Raw genomic sequence first — 23,831 nt, 5'->3', positions numbered from 1 at the left:
CTTCTAGCTTCTAGCGATAAAACACTTTTACAGCCATTGACTGTGCCTCAGCATTTCTTACGACAGACAGTTCTATCAGTCACACTATATCTAATTATATTTTCTTCCTACAGGTAAAATGTGATCATTACTGGCCTTTTGATCAAGACTCATTGTATTATGGAGACCTCATAGTTCAGATGCTGTCAGAGTCTGTGCTTCCCGAATGGACAATAAGAGAGTTCAAAATCTGCAGTGTAAGATCTTTTCCTTCACATTGATATTAAACAGTGCAAAAGTTCCCTCTTCTGCTCGGCCTCATTTATCAACTACATGAGATCGATGGCAGAATACACAATATGTAATTCTTAGTTTGCAAAACTTTTTTCAGCAATTTATCACCCTGATTTGTGCCCTTTGCCGTAACCCGCAAGAACCTTATATTTACTAAAAGGTCAAAAGAAAACCACTTGTTTTGTGAATCTTGCAAACCTCTAAAACATGTAAAAGTAGACTGATTGATGTTGTGGCAATCAGATTTGCATGGTGGCATTTAGCCTTGACAACCCAGCTGTGATTCGAGAAAAATAAGCACTGGCACCCCACATAAATAGAGCACACCACAATTGAAGGCAGCTAAATACCTGCCATTTTCACTACCTTTCAATAAAAAATTGGAATTTATACTAGGTAAAGCTTGGAAAAACATTTCCTTTGGGATTATTTTTTTCCTTTCTGCTCTTGGGGTACTGGTTATCATTTAAGAGATTCACAGTTCTACAGGCAATGCTACATAGGAAAGCAATCATGCAAATTAACTCTCCTTCAGAAGGAAGAAAACTATCTCCAGTCAACCAAATGCAAGGTACATTGGAATCATACGTGGTCCTGAACTTTTCTTGCCATGATAGCCCCATTCCACTCGGATAAAGGGCCCTGATTCACATCCACCCCAAGTATTGACATCCAGCTCTTGCTCTCCCTTCCCCCCACAATAGTAACATTCAGAGCCTCCATTGCATGCATATTAATAGTCAAAGATTCCTCATAGAAATCACACTTAGGCAGTATACTTAGATCTAGAGGTTCCCACTTTACTTCTATCATCCCCTCTGACTGACAGTATCATCCTATACCAAGGCCAGTATATGTTCATCCACATCTGCTCTTCTGTGCGGGGCTACTCTCAAAAAGTCACCATCTGGAAACCTGCTCTTCATAGCGGTTTGCTAGACCGGGTGATAATGTATCAAGTTGGCAGACAGGCATGAGCAAGACATCAAGGGCCCGTGAGTCACATAAGGCTCCCAAGCCACAGGTTGGGAACCCCTGAATTAACTATGCATGTCATTACCAGAAGAGGGGGTTGAGCACAAGCCTGGTTGTATTCTACTGTGCCCCTAGATTGTTAGATATAGAATCAATTATACTGACAACGACTTTACAATGATACACCGACAGTTGCCTCTAAGGGTACGTTCACACATTGCGTTTTTTGCTGCGTTTTTATGCAAATTAAAACCTGCTTTTTAAAGTACCAGCAAAAGCGATTAGATTTCTGAAATCTCACCCACACACTTGATTTTTTTTTCTTGCCTGAATTGGAAAACTGCTGCTTTTTTGAAAACTGCAGCATGTCAATTCTTTCAGCGTTTTTGCACCATTTTTTTCACACATAGAAATCAATGAGTAAGTGCATAAAAGCAGCAGAAATGCAGCAAAACCATCAGTTTTTACAGCGATTTAGTGAAAAAAAAGCTGGTACAGGAGGTGAAACACATTTACTTTTGTGATTTTCCCAAGTTTAAATCAAAATGTCTTGGTGTCCTCACCTGAGCAGGGATGTTAGGATTAGTATAGTTACATTAAATTAGTGATATGTGTAAAAGTAAACAACGCAATGTATTAAATTGAACAATGCCTGACCAACTCAATAGCCACCTAATGCGTGAAATTGAACAATGTCTGACAAACTCAATACCCTGGCAATATCTTAGGTAAACTATGCTTGACCAATTCAACTCCTCCCACTGTTTTTACATTTGCAATTGTGTATTTTTTCATGAACTTTTTTGTTCAGAATAGTCACTATTTTTTCAGACATGAAAAAACTTTTTCCACTAAATAATTTGATCAAATTGCCCTTGTTCCAAAAATGTTTTATGGTTTCACATATGTCTTGCATTGTTGGCCTAACACCTTGTATTGTTCATGCTTGCATGGTGGAAGCAAAGCTGAACTTAGGGATCCTGAAAAATGCAGCAAAAACACAGCAAGAAAAGCAGCAAAAAAGCCAGCAAAACCTGCTGTTTGTCTGCATATTTTTTACTGCCAAGACATCAGGTTTTGGCTGCAGAAAAAAAGCAGCGAAAAAGCAACGTATAAACATAGCCTTATTGTGTTAGCGGAACAAAAATGTAAAAAGATTTCTTTGAGTTGAGAAATATCTTAAATAGAAATATAATAAAAGTACACTGAGTACATGTTTGCTAAGAGGCAATAATTTAACAGAGATCTATTTTGGTCTGTAAAGTTAAAGATTTCATTTTGCTTATGTTCTGTGTTGACCCTGGAGCCTATATTGTTCTCCAAAGGCAGCCTATTGACTTCTTTTGTAAATTATACATTTATATCAATTATACATTTCCATCTAGTTGGTTTATGTACACGGAAACTAAAGTCATCTGCCATAGGTGACAGCAGCATGATTACCTGATAACTATACCTAATATCTATATATGGTATATATTGAGCGAGGATAATGAGTGAAGATAATTGTAAAAATCCTAATGAGATTTAGGATCTTGACAAAGTACTTGACAAGACTTTACTTTTCTCTATAGGAAGATCAACTAGATGCTGCAAGGCTGGTCCGTCATTTCCACTATACTGTGTGGCCTGATCATGGAGTCCCGGAGACCACTCAGTCTCTGATTCAGTTTGTAAGAACAGTCAGGGATTATATTAACAGGACACCAGGAGCTGGCCCTACTGTGGTCCACTGCAGGTACTACTAAAATACCTCTTATATACACGTTCAGTATTCAGTCTTGATACTTTCATCATTTATGGTCAATGTAGGATTGGGATGCCATGGGCCCACCAGTAACATTGATTCTGTCACCCACTCTACGGCTACAAACAGTTATTACCTGACCCTTCGCATATTTCCAACCAACACATTATGTATACATTTGAATGGAAACAAGGCTGTGTTTGCAGCCACATCTCCATTAAAGTACGTGGAGGATGCAGTGGGGTGGAATTGGTGATCCCACCCCACTGATAAGGGAGGATCCCAAAGGTGGCATTTCTGACAGTATTGAGGATGCATGTTCATACCACAGCAGGTGCCCTGTCTATATGTAGTGCATCAGGTGTACTGTGCCATGCACTGATCATGTGGAAGGGTGGGTGCTGGGGGCCACTAATGAATAGAGCCTATGGGGGTTTTTACGTGTAAAAACATCATTTTAATTTCATGTTAAAGTAATTTTAATTGCATGCATGTTTGATAGGCTGGGGTCTTACCTTTGAGACCCTCACAAGTCTGGAAAAGAAGGGTCATGTGGCCCCCTTCTAGCCATCACTAAAAGGTGGGGAAGCAATGGATAGTTGGCTGTGCATGTAAATGTATACTGTATCTTTCTTCACTATAGTCTATGGGAAGTATGGAAACAGCCTCATATGGGCCTGGGCTCAACTATTAAAGTGCCTAAACTAAAAGAGGGATAGTTATATAGATTCATATCTAGCTGTTCCCTTCTTCTACATCTCATCATGGCCAAAATATCACAAAAGGCAGAGAACAAACGTCATCCCTCATCTAGAAGACATTTATGGTATCAGTTACATCAGGGGTTTTTGCAGGTAAAATTCCTAAGAGCCCTGATAGATACTCCTCATTCTATATCTACCCCCACCCCCACCAAAAATAATCATTTTTGTTTTTTTCATGCTACCGAGGGTTATCATAACTAATACAGACTGTTTAGAATCTTTAATGGAGAAGTCAGTACTTAAATACATATTTAAATGCTTAAAAACATAATATTCATGTGTCTTCAGTGCTGGAGTTGGCCGAACAGGGACATTCATTGCTCTGGACCGAATCCTGCAACAAGTGGACACCAAAGACTCTGTGGATATTTATGGAGCTGTGTACGATTTACGATTTCATCGTGTGCATATGGTTCAAACTGAGGTGAGAAGGCTTCTCTGACAAGGGGGCTGTGCCTTACGATTAGATCCTAATTCTTCATTGTATCTGAGATAACGTATTGCTTCATAGCTGTTGATGCTGAAATATTGTTATCATTTTAAGGCTCGATTGTGCAACTGTCCCTAAGTTGTCTTGTTCTAAGAAATACACTAATAACCAATACATGTAACTCAAAGAGTAAGTGGTTAACTGGAGAATTGCAGTTAATTGTAGCTGTCAAGAAGTTACACCCCATTAATTTTTTCTTACTCTATGGAAAAAAGGAGTACACAAGTGAGTTGCTTGCATCTCGCAGTATACAATATATAATTGAATGGCCATATTTTTATATTAGCCTATGTGGAATTTGCAGTTTCTGCCAGGCTAGAGATGGGCAGATCGGTTTGCAAAATTCCAGTCTATTGGCCAGGTTAGGAGTGCCACTAGACATGCTCACAAATCTTTTACCTTCCAAGATCCCCGGTGTGGCTTTGAATTAGCCGAGCTGGTGCGATGTCATCCATGCTTCACGACAGATGAATGACGTTGTGCCTGGCCTCACTAGTCAAATGCGCCAGAGATCCCAGAAGGAAAGAGAGTCACAAATCTCCCGTCCAGTGGCCAGAGGCTACAGACCTGGCCGATGTACCGGAGTCCTGCAAATTGATTCACCCATCTCTAAATCTGGCACATACAGTACAGACCAAAAGTTTGGACACACCTTCTCATTTAAAGATTTTTCTGTATTTTCATGACTATGAAAATTGTACATTCACACTGAAGGCATCAAAACTATGAATTAACACATGTGGAATTATATACTTAACAAAAAAGTGTGAAACAACTGAAAATATGTCTTATATTCAAGGTTCTTCAAAGTAGCCACCTTTTGCTTTGATGACTGCTTTGCACACTCTTGGCATTCTCTTGATGAGCTTTAAGAGGTAGTCACCGGAAATGGTCTTCCAACAATCTTGAAGGAGTTCCCAGAGATGCTTAGCACTTGTTGGCCCTTTTGCCTTCACTCTGCGGTCCAGCTCACCCCAAACCATCTCAATTGGGTTCATGTCTGGTGACTGTGGAGGCCAGGTCATCTGGCGTAGCACCCCATCACTCTCCCACCTGGTCAAATAGCCCATACACAGCCTGGAGGTGTGTTTAGGGCCATTGTCCTGTTGAAAAATAAATGATGGTCCAACTAAACGCAAACTGGATAGAATAGCATGCCGCTGCAAGATGCTGTGGTAGCCATGCTGGTTCAGTATGTCTTCAATTTTGAATAAATTCCCAACAGTGTCACCAGCAAAGCACCCCCACACCATCACACCTCCTCCTCCATGCTTCACGGAGGGAACCAGGCATGTAGAGTCCATCCGCTCACCTTTTCTGCGTCGCAGAAAGACACAGTGGTTGGAACCAAAGATCTCAAATTTAGACTCATCAGACCAAAGCACAGATTTCCACTGGTCTAATGTCCATTCCTTGTGTTCTTTAGCCTAAACAAGTCTCTTCTGCTTGTTGCCTGTCCTTAGCAGTGGTTTCCTAGCAGCTATTTTACCATGAAGGCCTGCTGCACAAAGTCTCCTCTTAACAGTTGTTGTAGAGATGTGTCTGCTGCTAGAACTCTGTGTGGCATTGACCTGGTCTCTAATCTGAGCTGCTGTTAACCTGCGATTTCTGAGGCTGGTGACTCGGATAAACTTATCCTCAGAAGCCGAGGTGACTCTTGGTCTTTCTTTCCTGGGGCGGTCCTCATTTGACCCAGTTTCTTTGTAGCGCTTGATGGTTTTTGCAACTACACTTGGGGACACTTTCAAAGTTTTCCCAATTTTTCGCACTGACTGACCGTCATTTCTTAAAGTAATGATGGCCACTCGTTTTTCTTTACTTAGCTGCTTTTTTCTTGCCATAATACAAATTCTAACAGTCTATTCGGTAGGACTATCAGCTGTGTATCCACCAGACTTCTGCACAACACAACTGATGGTCCCAACCCCATTTATAAGGCAAGAAATCCCACTTATTAAACCTGACAGGGCACACCTGTGAAGTGAAAACCATTTCCGGTGACTACCTCTTGAAGCTCATCAAGAGAATGCCAAGAGTGTGCAAAGCGGTCATCAAAGCAAAAGGTGGCTACTTTGAAGAACCTAGAATATAAGACATATTTTCAGTTGTTTCACACTTTTTTGTTAAGTATATAATTCCACATGTGTTAATTCATAGTTTTGATGCCTTCAGTGTGAATGTACAATTTTCATAGTCATGAAAATACAGAAAAGTCTTTAAATGAGAAGGTGTCTCCAAACTTTTGGTCTGTACTGTATGTCAAATGTATCCATCGTTTTTCTTTAGCTTTCAAGGGCTGGCATATGTTAGCATATCTTTTTTAGGGTTCACTCACACGAATATATAACACGGATGACTGCTATCCCATGTTTTATTGCATAGCACTTGGCCCAATGTTATACTATGGGGCAGTGCAGATCTGCAATTTTTATCTCATGCCGATTCAGCATGAGATTACAATCACAGCATGCTGCGAGAGCATCAGACAAACAGATCACGGGCAGTCATACAAGTGTATAGATGCATGTGAAACATGCGAACACGGAGAATGGAGAAGTTGAACAAATTAAAGTTCTCCACACCTGTCCTCTGATTCTCTCATGTGAGAGAATTGGATCACACTATGGTGACACTCAGATCAAGCTCTTATAGAGTTTGATCCGAGTGACATTAGCATAATCGGCCCAAATCTCTCGCATGAGAGAATCGATGGCCGTGTGAGTGAGTCCTTAAACTATATAGAAAAGCACAGCTTGCTTCATTATTCTATAAGGAGGCATCCAATACATGTTTTTTGAACATGGGAGCCAATAGCTAATCTTTGGCACTGTATGACTATACAGAGGCATACATCAGATATATCCTCCTGATAAATATGGCCCCACAAAATTATTTCTATATCGTCCAAATATTCTGCAGCACTTTAGAAATCAGAAGGGACATGTACAAACAATATAAGACTTTACAGAGTAACATACACAGTCATGGCCTAAAGTGTTGGCACCCTTGAAATTGTTCCAGAAAAGAAATATTTCTCCCAGAAAACGATTTCAATTACACATGTTTTGTTATACACATGTTTATTTCCTTTGTGTAGTTTGGAACAACGCAAAAAAACTGAGAAAAAAAGGCAAATTGGACATAATTTCACACAAAACCCCAAAAGTGGGCCAGACAAGATTGTTCAAAATGAACAGCACAAAAAGGTGAACCATGCCACTGTTTGTACAAAGTACAAAAAACTATTGATGTAAGTGCATTGCATAGGTGTTAATTCACATTATGGCCTTTTAACAAAGAAAACCTAGGATAAAAACAAAATGAGCAAATACCCTGTAGTAAAGAAATAAATAGTAATAGTGCATATACAGTGCTGGCCAAAAGTATTGGCACCCCCTGCAATTCTGTCAGATAATACTCAGTTTCTTCCTGAAAATGATTGCAATCACAAATTCTTTGGTATTATTATCTTCATTTAATTTGCTTGCAAGGAAAAAACACAACAGAGATTGAAGCAAAAATCAAATCATTGATCATTTCACACAAAACTCCAAAAATGGGCCGGACAAAAGTATTGGCACCCTCAGCCTAATGCTTGGTTGCACAACCTTTAGCCAAAATAACTGCGAACAACCGCTTCCGATAGCCATCAATGAGTTTCTTACAATGCTCTGCTGGAATTGTAGACCATTCTTCTTTGGCAAACAGCTCCAGGTCCCTGATATTTGAAGGGTGCCTTCTCCAAACTGCCATTTTGAGATCTCTCCACAGGTGTTCTATAGGATTCAGGTCTGGACTCATTGCTGGCCACCTTAGAAGTCTCCAGTGCTTTCTCTAAAACCATTTTATAGTGCTTTTGGTAGTGTGTTTTGGGTCATTGTCCTGCTGGAAGACCCATGACCTCTGAGGGAGAAACAGCTTTCTCACACTGGGCCCTACATTATGCTGCAAAATTTGTTTGTAGTCTTCAGACTTCATAATGCCATGCACACGGTCAAGCAGTCCAGTGCCAGAGGCAGCAAAGCAACCCTAAAACATCAGGGAACCTACGCCATGTTTGACTGTAGGGACCGTGTTCTTTTCTTTGAATGCTTTTTTTTTTTCCTGTACACTCTGTTGATGTTTTTTCCCAAAAAGCTCTACTTTTGTCTCATCTGACCAGAGAACATTCTTCCAAAACATTTTAGGCTTTCTCAGGTAAGTTTTGGCAAACTCCAGCCTGGCTTTTTTATGTCTCAGGGTAAGAAGTGGGGTCTTCCTCGGTATCCAACCATACAGTCCCTTTTTATTCAGATGCCGACGGATAGTACAGGTTGACACTGTTGTACCCTTGGACTGCAGGGCAGCTTGAACTTGTTTGGATGTTAGTCGAGGTTCTTTATCCACCATCCGCACAATCTTGCGCTGAAATCTCTCGTCAATTTTTCTTTTCCGTCCACATTTAGGGAGGTTAGCCACAGTGCCATGGGCTTTAAACTTCTTGATGACACTGCGCACGGAAGACACAGGAACATTCAGGTCTTTGGAGATGGACATGTAGCCTTGAGATTGCTCATGCTTCCTCACAATTTGGTTTCTCAAGTCCTCAGACAGTTCTTTGGTCTTCTTTCTTTTCTCCATGCTCAATGTGGTACACACAAGGACACAGGACAGAGGTTGAGTCAACTTTAATCCATGTTAACTGGCTGCAAGTGTGATTTAGTTATTGCCAACACCTGTTAGGTGCCACAGGTAAGTTACAGGTGCTGTTAATTACACGAATTAGAGAAGCATCACATGATTTTTCAAAGGGTGTCAATACTTTTGTCCACCCCCTTTTTTAGGTTTGGTGTGGAATTATATCCCATTTGGCTTTAGGACAATTCTTTTTGTGTTTTTTTCATTGAAGACAAATTAAATGAAGAGAATAATACCAAAGAATTTGTGATTGCAATCATTTTCAGGAAGAAACTGAGTATTATCTGACAGAATTGCAGGGGTGCCAATACTTTTGGCCAGCACTGTAAATAACATAGGGTTCTTAGTTAACACTATTTTGATAAAAAAAAATGTAAAAACCATCCTACCCCAATCCGGACGGTGCCAAACTCTTGTAGTTCACCTCACTATCTGTCAGCACTTAAACCAACATATGAACAGGCCCAATTTTTTTAGTTTTGGTTTAGTTTTTTTTGTACTTTGTACAAACATGGGTGTGGTTCCCCCTTTTTGGGCTGTTCACGGGCTGGTGTCTGAATAATCGGGACCCAGATCGTACTCTGATCTTGTCTATTTTTACATCTGATAACATATAGTGAGGTGAACTGCAAGAGTTAGGTACCATCCCGATTGCAGTACACCTTGCGCGGTGGGGTGACTTTTATGTTTTTTTATCAAAACAGTGTTAACTAAGTACCTATTTTATTTATATGCACTATTACTAGTTATTTACTTATTACAGGGTATTTGATCATTTTGGTTGTATCTTAGGTTCTGCTTGTTAAATGGCCACAGTGTGAATGCACACCTATGCATTGTACTTATACCAACATGTGCTCTGGCTCCATTTTTTTTGTTTTATCAGTCAGTACCTGTATAAGTACAGATACAAAGTGCTATTGAGTACATGAAGGGTATGTAAATCTGCAGTCCCTTAGTGAGCATCGTTGTGGGTATCAGCATTCAGACCTCCACCATAGCTGCCCATTGATGTGTCTACATTGTACAGTAGAAATTCAATTACTGTAGATTTATTTTCTTAATGTAAAATGTGTTGTCTCTCTAAAATACTTATCTTACATCCAAAAATATTTTTTTGTGTTTAAATTGAAACCATTAGTTTGTGATGTCATGCAAGGAATTGCTAAGTCTACATCAAATATATGCTAAGTTTTTCCATCAGTCATTTCATATATTTGTTTTGCTCCATTATGATATAATGATAATAATGACAAAGTCACTTTCGCTGAGTATGAGTCATTTTAGAAGAATCTGCAGTACATTGATTTTTTTTGAATAAAACATAAACATTCAGTTAAAACGTTAGAATTGATGTTTCTCTTATGCTAAATGAATGTACATATTTTAAGTTGGAAACAAATGATTATAATTTTCCTGCAAAGACAAAATATTTTCTATGATGTAATATAACATGTAATGATTATCATTTGACAGAATTAGATGCTTAGAATAACAGAACAAAACTGCTCAGCCATTTGCATTCTGTTTACCAGTATAAGTTATAAGAGCGAGTCCCTTGTGTCACAATATACAGTATTTTAAGAGCTGAACAACAGTGAAACATCTGCCCCCAGGTTGTTTAAATCTCTTAGGCCAACATCACATTGCATGTATTGTGCAGAAGAGCTCCTGAAGAAATGCTCGTACTTGCTCTCCGTAAATGAGGGCATTACCTAATATACAGTAGTATATAAGTGCAAATTACATTTAGACTATATAAAAGCAAATGTGCCATAGGCTCTTATACCAGTGCGAGAATAATCAAGACTATCTGTGTGCTGGTAATTTAGTCTTTTGGATGACTATTGAATATATAAGTCCGATAGTTATCTTTTTGGCTTTTGATTCATGATTTTTTTAATGTCAAAACAATAAACTGAAAATCAAAAGACCATTTCTGAGCATCCAGCAATGCAATAATTAGGGTTTATAGTGATGAGCGAGTATGTTCGCTACTGCTCGGTGCTCGCCCGAGCATCTCACTACTCGAGATACTCGGCGCTCGCCGAGTATTTCCGGGTTGCTCGGCAGGAGCTCGGGTAATCTCCCTGCATGTTTGGTGCTCTTTAGAGCGCCAATCAACATGCAGGGATTGCCTGCCGCTCATTGTAATGTCGCAGCCATGGTGGTTGTGGGCATTACAGTGATTGGCTGGCCGCACAGCGTCATAAGGTCTATATCAGACCTGGCGCCGCTGTGCTCATCACAGTCACTCCGGAATCAGGCAGAGTAAGGAGAGGTGCTGCTGCGTCAAGGAGAGATTTGCTTGTGTATTAGGTAGTGTAGGGAGAAAAAACGTACATTACACATATCCATCTTAACAAACAGTCCTTTTGAGGACTAACTAATCCATCTGCAGAGATATCAGGCAGGCAGGGAATATAGGCAGGCAGTGTATATAGCAGACTGCAGTGCATATAGCACAAGAGGCTCCATTCCAATTCTGCCTTCTGCTGCTGTTAGATATTTCTATACAAAGGCCCAGGTCTCAGGGGCCAGGAATACTTTTTTTTGGATCTTAATCCTCATTATTTGCTTAAAAAGCAATCCAGAGAACACAGTTTTTCTGCGCCATTTGCTTGTTGGCACTGCAGAATATAGCCAGGTCCTTTCCATATTACAGCGCTAGAAATCCAGCTATTCAAAACTATGTTTTCTCCGTCACACGGATCATATATACGTTTTCAGAAAATACTGCCATTTTTGGCCTCCATTCTAATTTTTTTTCACTGTGTCAGCGAAGTTTTTGACACCGGTTTGCTGTTCAAACTACTTACCTACAGGCCAGGTATTTAAAACTGTGTTTTCTCCGTCACACAGAAAATGCTGCCATTTCTGGCCTCCATTAAAAATTTCCTTCAGTGTGTCAGTGAAGCAATTCACACCAGTTTGCTGTTCAAGCTAGTTACCTACAGGCCAGGTATGTAAAACTCTGTTTTCTCCATCACACGGATCATATATAAGTTCGCTCCAAACTCAGTAATTTGTAGCGAGAGTGGAAGATACTGTCCTCCATTTAAAATGGGCGAGGCACGTGGCAAGGGACAAGGAACTGGACGTGATGGTGATGGTGCATGCAGAGGCCGAGGACAAGGCCGTGGGCAAGCTGAAATTGTGCCACAACAAACACCCACATCTTCTTGCCCGACCTTCCTGTCCCAATTCCTAGGAGACCGCAGCACACCACTATTGAACCCAGAGCAGTGTCAAAAGGTTGCTGGTTGGATAGCGGATAATGCTTCCAGTCACTTAGCCACCACCACCACCACCACCCTGTCTTCCACACGGTCAAGTCTCAGTAGCCGTGAGTCTGGACCGCATATTCCTCACCCTGATCCTCCTTCCTCCCACCATGCCGAGTGCCCGGAGACCACTGATCCCACACTTGGACACTCTGAAGAACTGTTCACTTTTTTATAGATTTGGGTCTCTCGCCCAGTCCACTTGAAGCGGGGCAAGAGGAGATTGCGTGTAGCGATGCCCAAATATTTGAGCAGCCACGGTCACACGAAGGCGACGGTGGGAACGTGTCACAAGAGGTGGACGATGATGAGACACAATTGCCAGAAAGTCAGGAGGAGGACCAGGGTGCGGAAGTGGAAGACAAGGTGGTGGATGATAAAGTAACTGACCCAACCTGGCAGGAGGACATGCAGAGCGAGGACAGCAGCACACAGGGGGAGGGAGGCAGAGCACCCCAACAGGCAGGAAGAAGCAGTGTGGTGGCCGCAGACAGAAGGCAGGCAACCATTCCCCATAACACCAACACGAAGGAAGTTACCAGTACAACTGTTAGGTCTTCCCAAGTCTGGTTGTTTTTTAAAGACTCTGCCGATAACCCCAAAAAGGCCATTTGCACCACCTGCCAGGCCAGCATCAGCAGGGGTGGCAAAGCGACCAGCCTGACCAGCACCAGAATGATCAGGCACATGGCAGCAAAGCACCCGACTTTGTGGGCCGAACCCCAGGGTCCAGGAACAATGTCTGCAGGTGGGACCTTTTCTTCTTCCACTGTTGTGCATGCAAGTCAATCCCCTGTCCATGGTGCATGCGAAAATGCCTCCTGCCCTGCAACTGTCGTTGCGCACTCTCAAGTAGCAGGATCAGGAAGCACGTCCATGTCCTTGTCCCAGCGCAGCGTTAAGTTGTCCATTCCCCAGTCCTTGGAACGCAAGTGCAAGTATGCAGCCAATGCCCCACAGGCCACAGTACTCAATTCTCACATTTCACAACTGCTTGCGCTCAAAATGTTGCCTTTTGGGCTCGTGGAGACGGAAGCGTTCCACAACCTGATGGCGGCGGCGATCCCTTGGTACTCGGTCTCCAGCCGCCACTATTTCTCCCAGTGTGCCGTCCCCGCATTACACAAGCACGTGTCCCAAAACATTAGTCGTGCCCTCAACAACGCAGTTACCGGGAAAGTCCACCTAACCACGGACACGTGGACAAGTGCTTGTGAACAGGGATGGTACATCTCGCTGATGGCACACTGGGTTAACATAGTAGACGCCGGGACCCAGTCGGACCTTGGGAGGGAACACGTCCTCATAATGCCAAAGATTGCGGGTCCTAGGTCAATCAGGGCTGCCCCCATGGTCTACAGCTCCTGCACCTCATCCTCCTCAGGCTCCTCCTCCTCTTCAGACTCCATCTCGGAAATGACCACATCAGTCACAAGCTGGAAGCACTGCAGCACTGCCTTGGCCAAGTGGCAACAGGCTGTGCTGAAGCTAATATGCTTAGGTGACAAACCGCACAATGCTGAAGAGTTGTGGACAGCTCTGAAAGAGCAGGCAGATCTGTGGCTCACACCGCTGAACCTACAGCCAGGCATAGTCGTGTGTGACAATGGCGGGAACCTGGTGGCGGCTCTGAGGCGAAGCGAGCTCACACACGTACCATGCCTGGCCCATGTGCTTAGCCTCGTGGTTCAGTGGTTTCTCAAATACTACCCGGAGCTGCCGGATCTGCTTGTTAAAGTACCCTGCCTGTGTGCCCATTTTAGAAAGTCAGCTACAGCTTCCACCGCCCTTGCAGTGTTTCAGCAGCGTTTGCAGCTTCCGGCTCACAGACTGGTGTGTGATGTCCCCACACGTTGGAACTCTACACTGCAGATATTGGGAAGGATTTGTGAGCAGTTCTGGAGTACCAGCATCAACAAGGCCCTCGGTATTCAGTTCAGACTCCACTTTGAGGCATAATTAGCGTCACCATCCCGCTTCTCTGTCTTCTGAAACGCTCTCTGCTCACAATCAAAGAGGATGCATTGCAGGCGGAGCACGATGAGATGGAGCAAGGAACCATACAGGGTGATTACACACAGCCCAGCCTCATCTCATCCCAACGTGGATTGGGTGACAATGAGGAGGAGGAGGAAGGACAGGAGCTAGTTTCATGCGTTATAGACAGTACTACTAGAACAGCTGTCATACCGTCTGTTCGGCGTGGATGGCCAGAGGACAGAGAGGAGGAGGAGGAGGAGAGAATGATCAGTCACCCTCTTGGTGAGGACACGGAAGTCTTGCCTGTTAATAGTCTGGCACGCATGGCTGAGTTTATGTTACGCTGCCTTTCCCATGACCCTCGCGATCCCAAAATTTTGGGTGACAGTCATTACTGGTTGGTGGCACTTCTAGACCCACGTTACAAGGAGAACTTTATATCTCTTATTCCTGAGGCGGACAGGTCTACAAAAATGGGACTGTACCAGAAGGTCCTTGTTGCGGAACTATTAAAAAAATTCCCATCTGAAAACGCTGGCGGCTGAGGGCACACTTCGTTGGATAACCAAGGAGTACAGGCGAGAGAGACAGAACTTCAATCCAGCAGAGGCAGGGAAACACTGTGAAAGTTTTGGGAGAGTTTTCTCAGGTTCTCCCATCGCACATGCCCTGAGGCGTGGAGTACTCTCACAAGGAGTGCAAAGTTTGGGAAGATGCTGAGGGAGTACCTAGCCAACCGGACCAATGTCCTTCGTCATTCCTCTGTGCCTTATAATTATTGGGTATCCAAGCTGGATACCTGGAATGAACTGGCTCTCTATGCCTTGGAGGTCCTGGCCTGCCCTGCCGCCAGCGTTTTATCAGAGCGGGTTTTTAGTGCTGCTGGTGGAATTATAACTGATAACCGCATCCGCCTGCCAACTGAAAATGCTGACAGGCTGACTCTTATAAAAATGAACAAGGGCTTATTGGGCCAGACTTCTCAACACCACCGAAGGATAGCAGTGTAACATAAACTCAAATCCAGTGTCTTTTCTTGGGAGGTGTATTCCCATGCACCTTTTCACATCCAGACATGGGTATACGCTTCCTGATTTTAGCTATTTGCTCTTGTCCTCCTCCTTCTCCTTATCCTCCACGACCATATCACCAGGGTGACTGTGGTCCATGATGCAACACCCACATCATTTTTTTAAAGGGTGTTTATGATGCCGGTGAAAAAAATTTTTAGACAGTATGTTCATGTATACCCCCCAGGGGTAAAAGTTTGTCAGCCCATACACTTAGTGCATGGGCATTACAAGTATAGGAGGCCCGCTCCTTTCTAATGGGAACATTTTTTTATGAGGCCCTCCTCCACGTCTCTTCCAAGGGGCATTGGAGTGCCTCCAATTTTTTGGCAACCCTTGCATTCACTGCATAGGCCAACATTATGGGAGACCCACTTCCTAATAATGGGAACATTGATTTGAGGAGGCCCTCTGACCTCCATGTCTCTTCCAAGGGGCATTGAAGTGCCTCCAAATTTTTGGCAGCCCTTGCATTCACTGCATAGGCCAACACTATGGGAGACTCTCTCCTTTATAATGGGAATTTGTCATTACTGTGGCCCTGCTCTATGTCTCTTTAAATTGTTAGTGGGATTTTTCCTAAATTTGGTCAGCCGTTGGACTCACTGCATACCCTAAAACTGTATAGCAGACCCTCTCATTTCTAATGGGAACATGTCGTACTTGTTACTGTGGCCCTGCTCTATGTGTCTTTAAATTCTTAGTGGGGTTTTTCCTAAATTTGGTCAGCCATTGGACTCACTGAATACCCTAAAACTGTATAGCAGACTCTCTCCTTTCTAATGGGAACATGTTGTACTCGTTATTGTGGCCCTGCTCTATGTGTCTTTCAGAGTCCCTCCATCATCAATGAAACAGGATGTGTCTGATGATGTGTCACACACCACATTGCCAGATCAGGTTGTAAAATGTTAAAATGACATTTCCCGGTGAATGCATTTGCCTTAAAAAATAACATAAAAAAAAAAAACAGTAGAATCTTTCTTTAGTATAAAAACAGAGTCGCCAATGTAACCTCAATGTAATCACATTGTTCAGCTCCTGCACCTCCTCCATCTCCGAAATGACCACATCAGTCATAAGCTGAAAGCACGGCAGCACTGCCTTGGCCAAGCGGCAACAGGCTATGCTGAAGATAACATGCTTAATGCTTAGGTGACAAACCGCCCAGCACTAAAGAGTTGTTGAAAGCTGTAACACAGCAGCTTGATCTGTGGCTCTCACCGCTGAACATACAGCCAGGCATGATCGTGTGTGACAATGGGCGGATCCTGGTGACGGAGAAATGACAGCCGGAGTAGATATGGTTTCCCTCTATGCCATTCCTTTCACCGAGCTAAAGAATATGTCTGTGGTGAAATACAACTCCCACTGAGGAGCTGTTTCAGATTGAAAAACATTGTGCCCACCAGAGGATTTGATTCTGAGGGCTCACCTTTCTCCCCCTCTCAAGAGCCCCATAGCAGCTGCAAAGTTAGCGCTATCATGAACTCTCCTGATGTAGAAGCCAGGGCACACCAGAGGACTCTCTGGTGGGACCGTCCAACCCTGCCGAGAAGCAGTCCTGGCTAAGAAAAGTATGTGGGAAGGTCCTCGGACACTCTATGGCTGCTTTTTTACTGAGGTGGAAACCCACACAAACATGGGGAGAACATACAAAGTCCTTGCAGATGTTGTCCTTGCTGGGATTTGATCCCAGGATCCCAGCGCTGTAAGGCTTCAGTGCTAACCACTGATCCAATGTGCTGCTGTTCACCCTTTTGTATCTAACAGGCTGGAGAAACTTGCACCTACTGCCACTCTATCTTCAGCTCCTTTGTGAGAAACTAATGTATTTGGGCGGCCACTCAGTCTACCAAATAAAATTCCTGAGAAGGAAATTGGGGATGGCTTCGCTACTGTTACTGGTTGCAGTGCTAATACCATGGCGTCGTACCATAGTTTACTGGAAATATTCCAGGCTGGTAGAAGGCAAGCAAATTCCCACAGAAAAATACCAGCAGTAATGTTCAGGGACCCGCGCTTGTAGAAGGCGGAGACAACACCGGGAGAAATAGTGACGGCTGGGGACAGAGTATGGACACGAGGCATGAGGTTGTGAAAAGCTTCCGCCTCCACGAGCCTAAAAGGCCACATTTCAAGTGCAAGCAGCTGCCCAGAAATCTGTCAGTTTAGTATTGCATCCTGTGGGCGGGTGGCTGGCTGCATACTTGCGCTTGCATTCCAAGTAACAGAAAACTAAGCAGATGGTAGCCTCTATCATCATCATGGCCTCACCTCGGCACTATGAACTCTCCTGAAGGAGAAGCCAGGGCCCACCGGAGGAGTCTCCGGTTTTCTGGTGGGTCCGTCCAACCCTGCCGAGAAGCAGCCCTGCCTAAGAAAAGTGTGGGGGAAGGTTCCCGGACACTCTATGGCTGTTTTTTTTAATGTGGATCGGACGTGCTTATGCATATTATTTCTCAAACCGGATTGCAGATCAGGCCATTGCCCAACTCTGTAGTCATGAAATTAAATGCGCAAAGAAGGATGTTTGTGTGTCAAAGCACCACCGAGAAGTGCGAGTTGATGTTGGACGGGCTGCCATTGTTTCTGCAACAAGCTGCCTTACAGGGCTTCTTAGGAGAAATAACATTCAGAGTAGATACGGTTTACCTCTATGCCAGTCCTTTCACCGAACTAAAGAATATGGCTGTGGTGAAATACAACTCTCAGCAAAAAAAGCTGTGTACTGGCTCCGTACCGTCCCTGGCCACATTCACCTGTCCACGTGTTTCTGGTTAGGCGGTCCTTCCCAGTAAGTGCACTGGGGAGGGCACGGGTAATGTTGTGGGACCCGTGCTTGTGGAAGGCAGAGACGATACCGGGAGAAATAGTGGCGGCTGGGGACCGAGTATGGACACCCGGCCGCCGGCATGAGGTTATGAAAAGCTTCCGCCTCCACGAACCTAAAAGGCCACATTTCAAGAGAAAGCAGCTTTAGAGGACTTCCTGGGAGAAATGACAGCTGGGTAGATATGGTTTCCCAAGTCCTTTCACCAAGCTAAAGAATATGGCTGTGGTGAAATACAACTCAGCAAAAAAAGATGTGAACTGGCTCCGTACCGTCCCTGGCCACATTCACCTGTCCACGTGTTTGTGGTTAGGCTGTCCTTCCCAGTAAGTGCTGTGGGGAGGACACGGGTAATGTTGTGGGACCTGTGCTTGTGGAAGGCAGAGATGACACAAGGACAAATAGTGGCGGCTGGGGACCGAGTATTGATACCCGCTCGCCGCCGCCATAAGATTGTGGACAGCTTCCGCCTCCATGAACCTAAAAGGCCACATTTCAAGTGCAAGCAGCTGTCAAAAATTTGGCAGTATAGTATTGCAGCCTGTGGTTTGGTGGGTGGCTGTCTGCCTGCATACTTGCGCTTGCATTCCAAGGAATGAGGTAGGGACAACTGAACGCTGCACTGGGACAAGGACGTGGACGGTGATTGTTGCAAGTCTGCAGCGACAGGTGCATGGCGGGAGGCATCTTCGCATGCCTCAAGGATCACTTATGATGGGCACACTTTTAGGCAGTGACCTGGGAGTCAGAGATGCTTCCAGAGGTCTTCCCCATGCTGTTCCCATGGCTTTTCAGCACTGTATGCATGGGTCTGATGATGTGTCACACACCACATGGCCAGATAAGGTTGTAAAATGTTTAAATGACATATCCTGGTGAATGCATTTGTCTTGGTTGAAAGCAATGCAAAAGTGCAAAAACGCATCAAAAACGCTACGTGTGAACATAGCCCAAGGTGTGGAGGAGTATTTTTGTTTTTGGTTATTTATTTTGCCTTATATACAAGTCATTACCCTGGAAAGGATGTTCCTTAACATATTTCCAAGGAAAATCCATTTTGATTTAGTTTTTGTATGTTTTATTGTGAGTCCGTAAAAGTGGTGTAATACTCTGACAACGTTGTTGACAGCAGTGATCTGGGAGTCAGAGATGCTTCCAGGGGTCTTCCCCATTCTGTCCCCATGTCATTTGAGCACTGTTCCCATCGATTTGGGCAATTTTTAGGCCCTCTTCAGACCGCCAGGGGGCGCCACCTGAAAAATGCTCGAGTTTCCCATAGACTTACATTGGGCTCGTTGCTCGGGTCCTCCAATGTGCTCGACCCGAGCAACGAGTACCCGAGCTCATCACTAATGGTTTATGATTGGGATAATAAACAGCTATCCAAACTGTAGATAACTGTAATCTTTTAGAAAATATTGCCTTTTCAGAATTTAAGAAACTGTACTTATTATATATAACATTATCCCATTTCAGAGCAGAATTTAGCATTGCAATAACACCATTATCCTGTATCATACAGATATGCATTAGGTCAGTGATGCCAGATTAGTGGTCTGTGAGATGCACGTGGCTCTAATGTACCCAATCTGGCAAGGAAAAGCCTTGAGGAAAAAGTTAATTCATAAGGTCCATCTAGTGCTACCTTTCCCGGAGTAACAGGCCATAGTATACCCCAAGTCCAGACTATACCTAGGCTTAAAGCAACCTAGGCTTGATTATACCCCGGGCATATTATGGCCTAGGCCAATTTATACTCCAATTAATACACAGTGTCATCAAACAGGATAGCCTCTACAACAATAGTCAAACAACACAATAATAGAGCTCGCAATGGTGTCTCCATTAAAATGAGGCATAAATAGATGATTAAAATTACAGTTTTATTAGAGATAAAAATAAAATATACATAAAATTAAGCAAAGGTATCTAAATGTAGCAATCAAATAACAAGGCATATAGTCAAATAATTTTCTGGTATAAATTATTTTCTAGTCGTCCCAAAATGGTTTAAAGTGCCAATAAATATGAAAAAATGGGAAAAGAAAAAATTTTCTTTTGCAAAGTGCTTGTGCCTAAATGTTCATATTTCAAATATAATAGCAGCAAATTTAATCAAAGTGCAAAGTGCTGTAGTGTTTCAACAAATAAATAAATAAATAAGATGCAAGTGCCTGTATTGTATTTATATTAAATACATACTATCAGCTAGTCAGAATATTGCACATAGGGAGAGAGAAGGTGAATTTATCAAAAGTTTATCAAGTTAGGCATTATGCCACTTACATGTTGTAATTAAGGAGCCTTGCCCAGGGGTGGTGGCCGGATAGCAAGGCTCCTTAATTACAACATGTAAGTGGCATAATGCCTAACTTGATAAACTTTTTCATATTTATTGCCACTTTAAATCATTTTGGGACGACTAGAAAATACTTTATACCATAAAATTATTTGACTATATGCCTTGTTATTTGATTGCTACATTTAGATACCTTTGCTTAATTTTATGTATATTTTATTTTTATCTCTAATAAAACTGTAATTTTAATCATTTATTTATGCCTCATTTTAATGGAGACACCATTGCGAGCTCTATTATTGTGTTGTTTGTCAATTTATACTCCAGCATACCTGTACCCATCTTGTGAAGGAGATAGAGGGTAATAGGTGCTCTGTGCACTGAGATGTATGGGAGAGCACAAGGGGAGTGCTTGCTGATGTAGGGAGGAGAGAAGGGAATGCCCGGTTCAGGTGAATGCCGGTCAGGAAGTACGTCATAACTGGGGAGCTCATAATTGTGGGGAATGTTATAAACAGCCTTGTAGTAACCAGCAAGCATGCCGGATCGGATACATGTGATTTGTAGTATTAGCATGTGCTGTCTACCGGCGGGTCAGCTGTAGTAGACATTTGGTATTTTATTGTGACCCAAATGTAATCGTACTGTGGGCCTGAGTTTGACAGCTATGCTCTATGATATCTCCAGAAATTGTATGATATGTATATTTATATGCTTGGGATGTTTTTTCATTTCCTTGTGACCTGTGTTTCTTCAATATATCTTTTACAAATAGAAGAACAGATCTAGAAACATCTGTTTTTGCATGTGCAATAAAAATTGAACTTATGTCTATATAATTGTACAATATTTCGCAATGCAGCTTTTCTAATGTTAGTGCAGTTTTCTGTGTAGTTTCTCTGTCTCTACTTATAAATCATCAGTTTCCCTACCAGAGATAAAATCAGATGATAGAAAGCTAAAGCTTTTTATTTACCAGGATGGATGCCACCATTCCATCTAAACAGTAAGCACACTTCCATCTATCACTTGCTTCCTTGAAATGAAGGGATAACTAATGAGCCTCCCGCTTTATCACCAAGGGAGCTGTGAAGTCTGTGCACCACTAATGTGGAAATGTAAAAGAATAAAGCTGACCACACACTAGAATTCACACTGCTTTAGCAAACATTATTCATATAGTTCAAAGCAGATAACCACAAAATGTTCGGAAACCAAGCCTTAGTTTTTCCCCAATTAATTGCATGGCATTTTCAATTAAATGTTGAAGTATAAATTTCTTATGGGGATTTCTGGCACATACTTGTATGTGATTCTACTACCATAGAATACGCCAGAAACATTGGATAGTTGTCACTTTAATGCCCAATCCCACACAGCTATTTATCTCACCCCTTTCCCCCATACATGTCTGTTCTGATAAAGAATTTGGAGTAGGCAAAAAACTGTTTAGCCAGCGTATATCTAATGTGCATGGGCACCTTATATCTACACATTATCCTGACTTCTGGTACAGTCAAAGCTACTTCCAAAGGTTAACAGAATTTGGGCTACTAGTGGTCCACTGCTGTCTTTTACTCTATAAAGCAGTGGTCTCCCTCCTTTCTTGCCACGAGAGCCACATTCAGAGATTGGTGGAGGCCAAGTTCAGTGCCTCCTCCCCTCATAGTAGTGCCACCGAGAACCTGGTATAAAGACAGCCAAAGCTTCCCCACAAAAAGTACACCATGACCTTGGGCCTTGTCCCTTATAGCCAGGATACTTACTCTCCAACTGCCCTGCCACTTACTGCCCACCATCCGGTCTTCTTCTTTCCGCCATCGCACGCCACATCACCTGTCTCTGCACTATAGGCCAGGAGGCCAGTAATTCTGGTAGCTTCCAGGCCTCGCAGGTCACTGCATGTGGTAAGGTTGTGATATCAACCTTATGACGCACAATGACCTCCAAGGCTTGGACATGGCCATAAACCCTGGCCTATGGCGAAGAGGCCAGAAATATGGTGCGTGATGACAGAAACAAAAGGCCTGGATGGCGGGCAGTAAGCTGCGGGGCAGTCGGAGAGGTGAGTGATTGGTGAGTATTAGGTTTTTTTTTACATCTTAAGTCTGTAACTATGAGATATACATAAGTTGGGGACTGCCTGTAGTATTCATTCTAGTATTCTCAGGGTGTGAAGTGTTGGTCAGATGTGAAGGTTAAATGTTGGAGGTGCATCTACATTTCTTTGGAAACGTGTCTGTGCATGTGTGAAAGCACCTGATTCTTAATAGATAAAATGTCTGGGGACTTACTTGCCCAGGTAATTTACAGAAGACAGATTCCTGCTTTTGTAGCTAGAAAAAGAAAAAAAATTATGTACTCTTCTTTCAAAAAAATTATACCGTGAGCCAGATGTGTCTTTGCAGGTCCTTTTTTACAGGAGTGTCTCAGGCTCAAAGCTTTGAAGGGAATCTGTCAGCAGGTTTTGCTATGTAATCTGAGAGCCCCATGATGAATGGGCTGTGAGCCTGATTCCATGGATGTGTCACTTACTGGACTGTTTCAATAGAATAGCGTGTTTTTTTTTTTTTTTAAACATCATTTTTATTTGTTTTTTTCAGAAAAGCAAAAACATATAAAGACATATGAAACAAAGCCAGAATGCACAATAATAAGGGCCTGTACATAGATCAGGCACACTGAATAACCGATAAGTTCAGGTTAGCTGGCTTAACAAATAAACAACTAAACAAAGATACAAAGATTAAGTATTGCAAAATACAGTCATCTTCAACCAAAAGAATTAAGTAAATACCCGTGATTTGTGTCAATTATCTCCCATGTTTTAGTTAATGCGTAAAAGTCCTAGGTTGTTGTTTAAATCCTCTAGTATATACCATTCTGTAGAAGTAAATGGTTTGACAATTTTATTCTTTTCAGTCAGAGAGCAACATGTTATAATAAGCTGCTTCCATTTTGATAGAAACTTGCTTGTTGTTCTTTGTTACTAAGGGCATCTAATTGCTCTACTCCCATAAAATATTTCATTTGCATTATTAGCTCTGCTATAGGGGGGAATGATAGGGTCTAGCCAATGTTTGAGTAGCTGTTTTTTTGCCAGGAAGAGTAGAGTATGAAGCAGTTGTGGGGGGCGTTTTGATTTTTTGTCGGCGTTCTCTGGGTTGCTCTAATGATGTAGCAGGGCTAAGTATGGAGAGAGAGTGTATCCTGGACCCCATATAGTATTCATCAAGTCTGAGACCTGATCCCAGTATACTGTTGAATCAGAGCAGGACCACAAGCCGTGCATAAGGTCAGAGTATGGATGATGACATTTAGCGCATGCAATTAGTCTATTTGATAATGGATCTTTTTTCGATATATTAAAAGCATAAATGGCCCTGTGTATTATTTTATACTGAGTTTCTCTCCATGTTTCATTTATAATGTATTTTCT

The 23,831-nt window shown here is 42.7% G+C and overlaps 1 protein-coding gene across 2 annotated transcripts in view; it reads left to right on the top strand.

Moving 5' to 3' along the window:
- PTPRB (protein tyrosine phosphatase receptor type B) overlaps window positions 1-23,831 on the top strand; it is a 213,155-nt gene that overhangs the window by 176,200 nt on the left and 13,124 nt on the right. For both annotated transcript variants that reach the window (XM_073651780.1, XM_073651781.1), the window contains 3 exons: window positions 114-236; window positions 2,823-2,986; window positions 4,048-4,183. In XM_073651780.1, the coding sequence (XP_073507881.1) occupies window positions 114-236; window positions 2,823-2,986; window positions 4,048-4,183 (423 nt within the window). The remainder of the gene's footprint in view (window positions 1-113; window positions 237-2,822; window positions 2,987-4,047; window positions 4,184-23,831) is intronic.

The sequence above is a fragment of the Phyllobates terribilis genome, unplaced genomic scaffold, assembly GCF_046119375.1.
Source record: "Phyllobates terribilis strain yellow unplaced genomic scaffold, ASM4611937v1 Scaffold_11__3_contigs__length_659146591, whole genome shotgun sequence".
In the NCBI taxonomy this organism is placed as follows: Eukaryota; Metazoa; Chordata; class Amphibia; order Anura; family Dendrobatidae; genus Phyllobates; species Phyllobates terribilis.
Note: the sequence above shows the minus strand (reverse complement) of the source record. Positions and strands in the feature narration are given on the sequence as shown.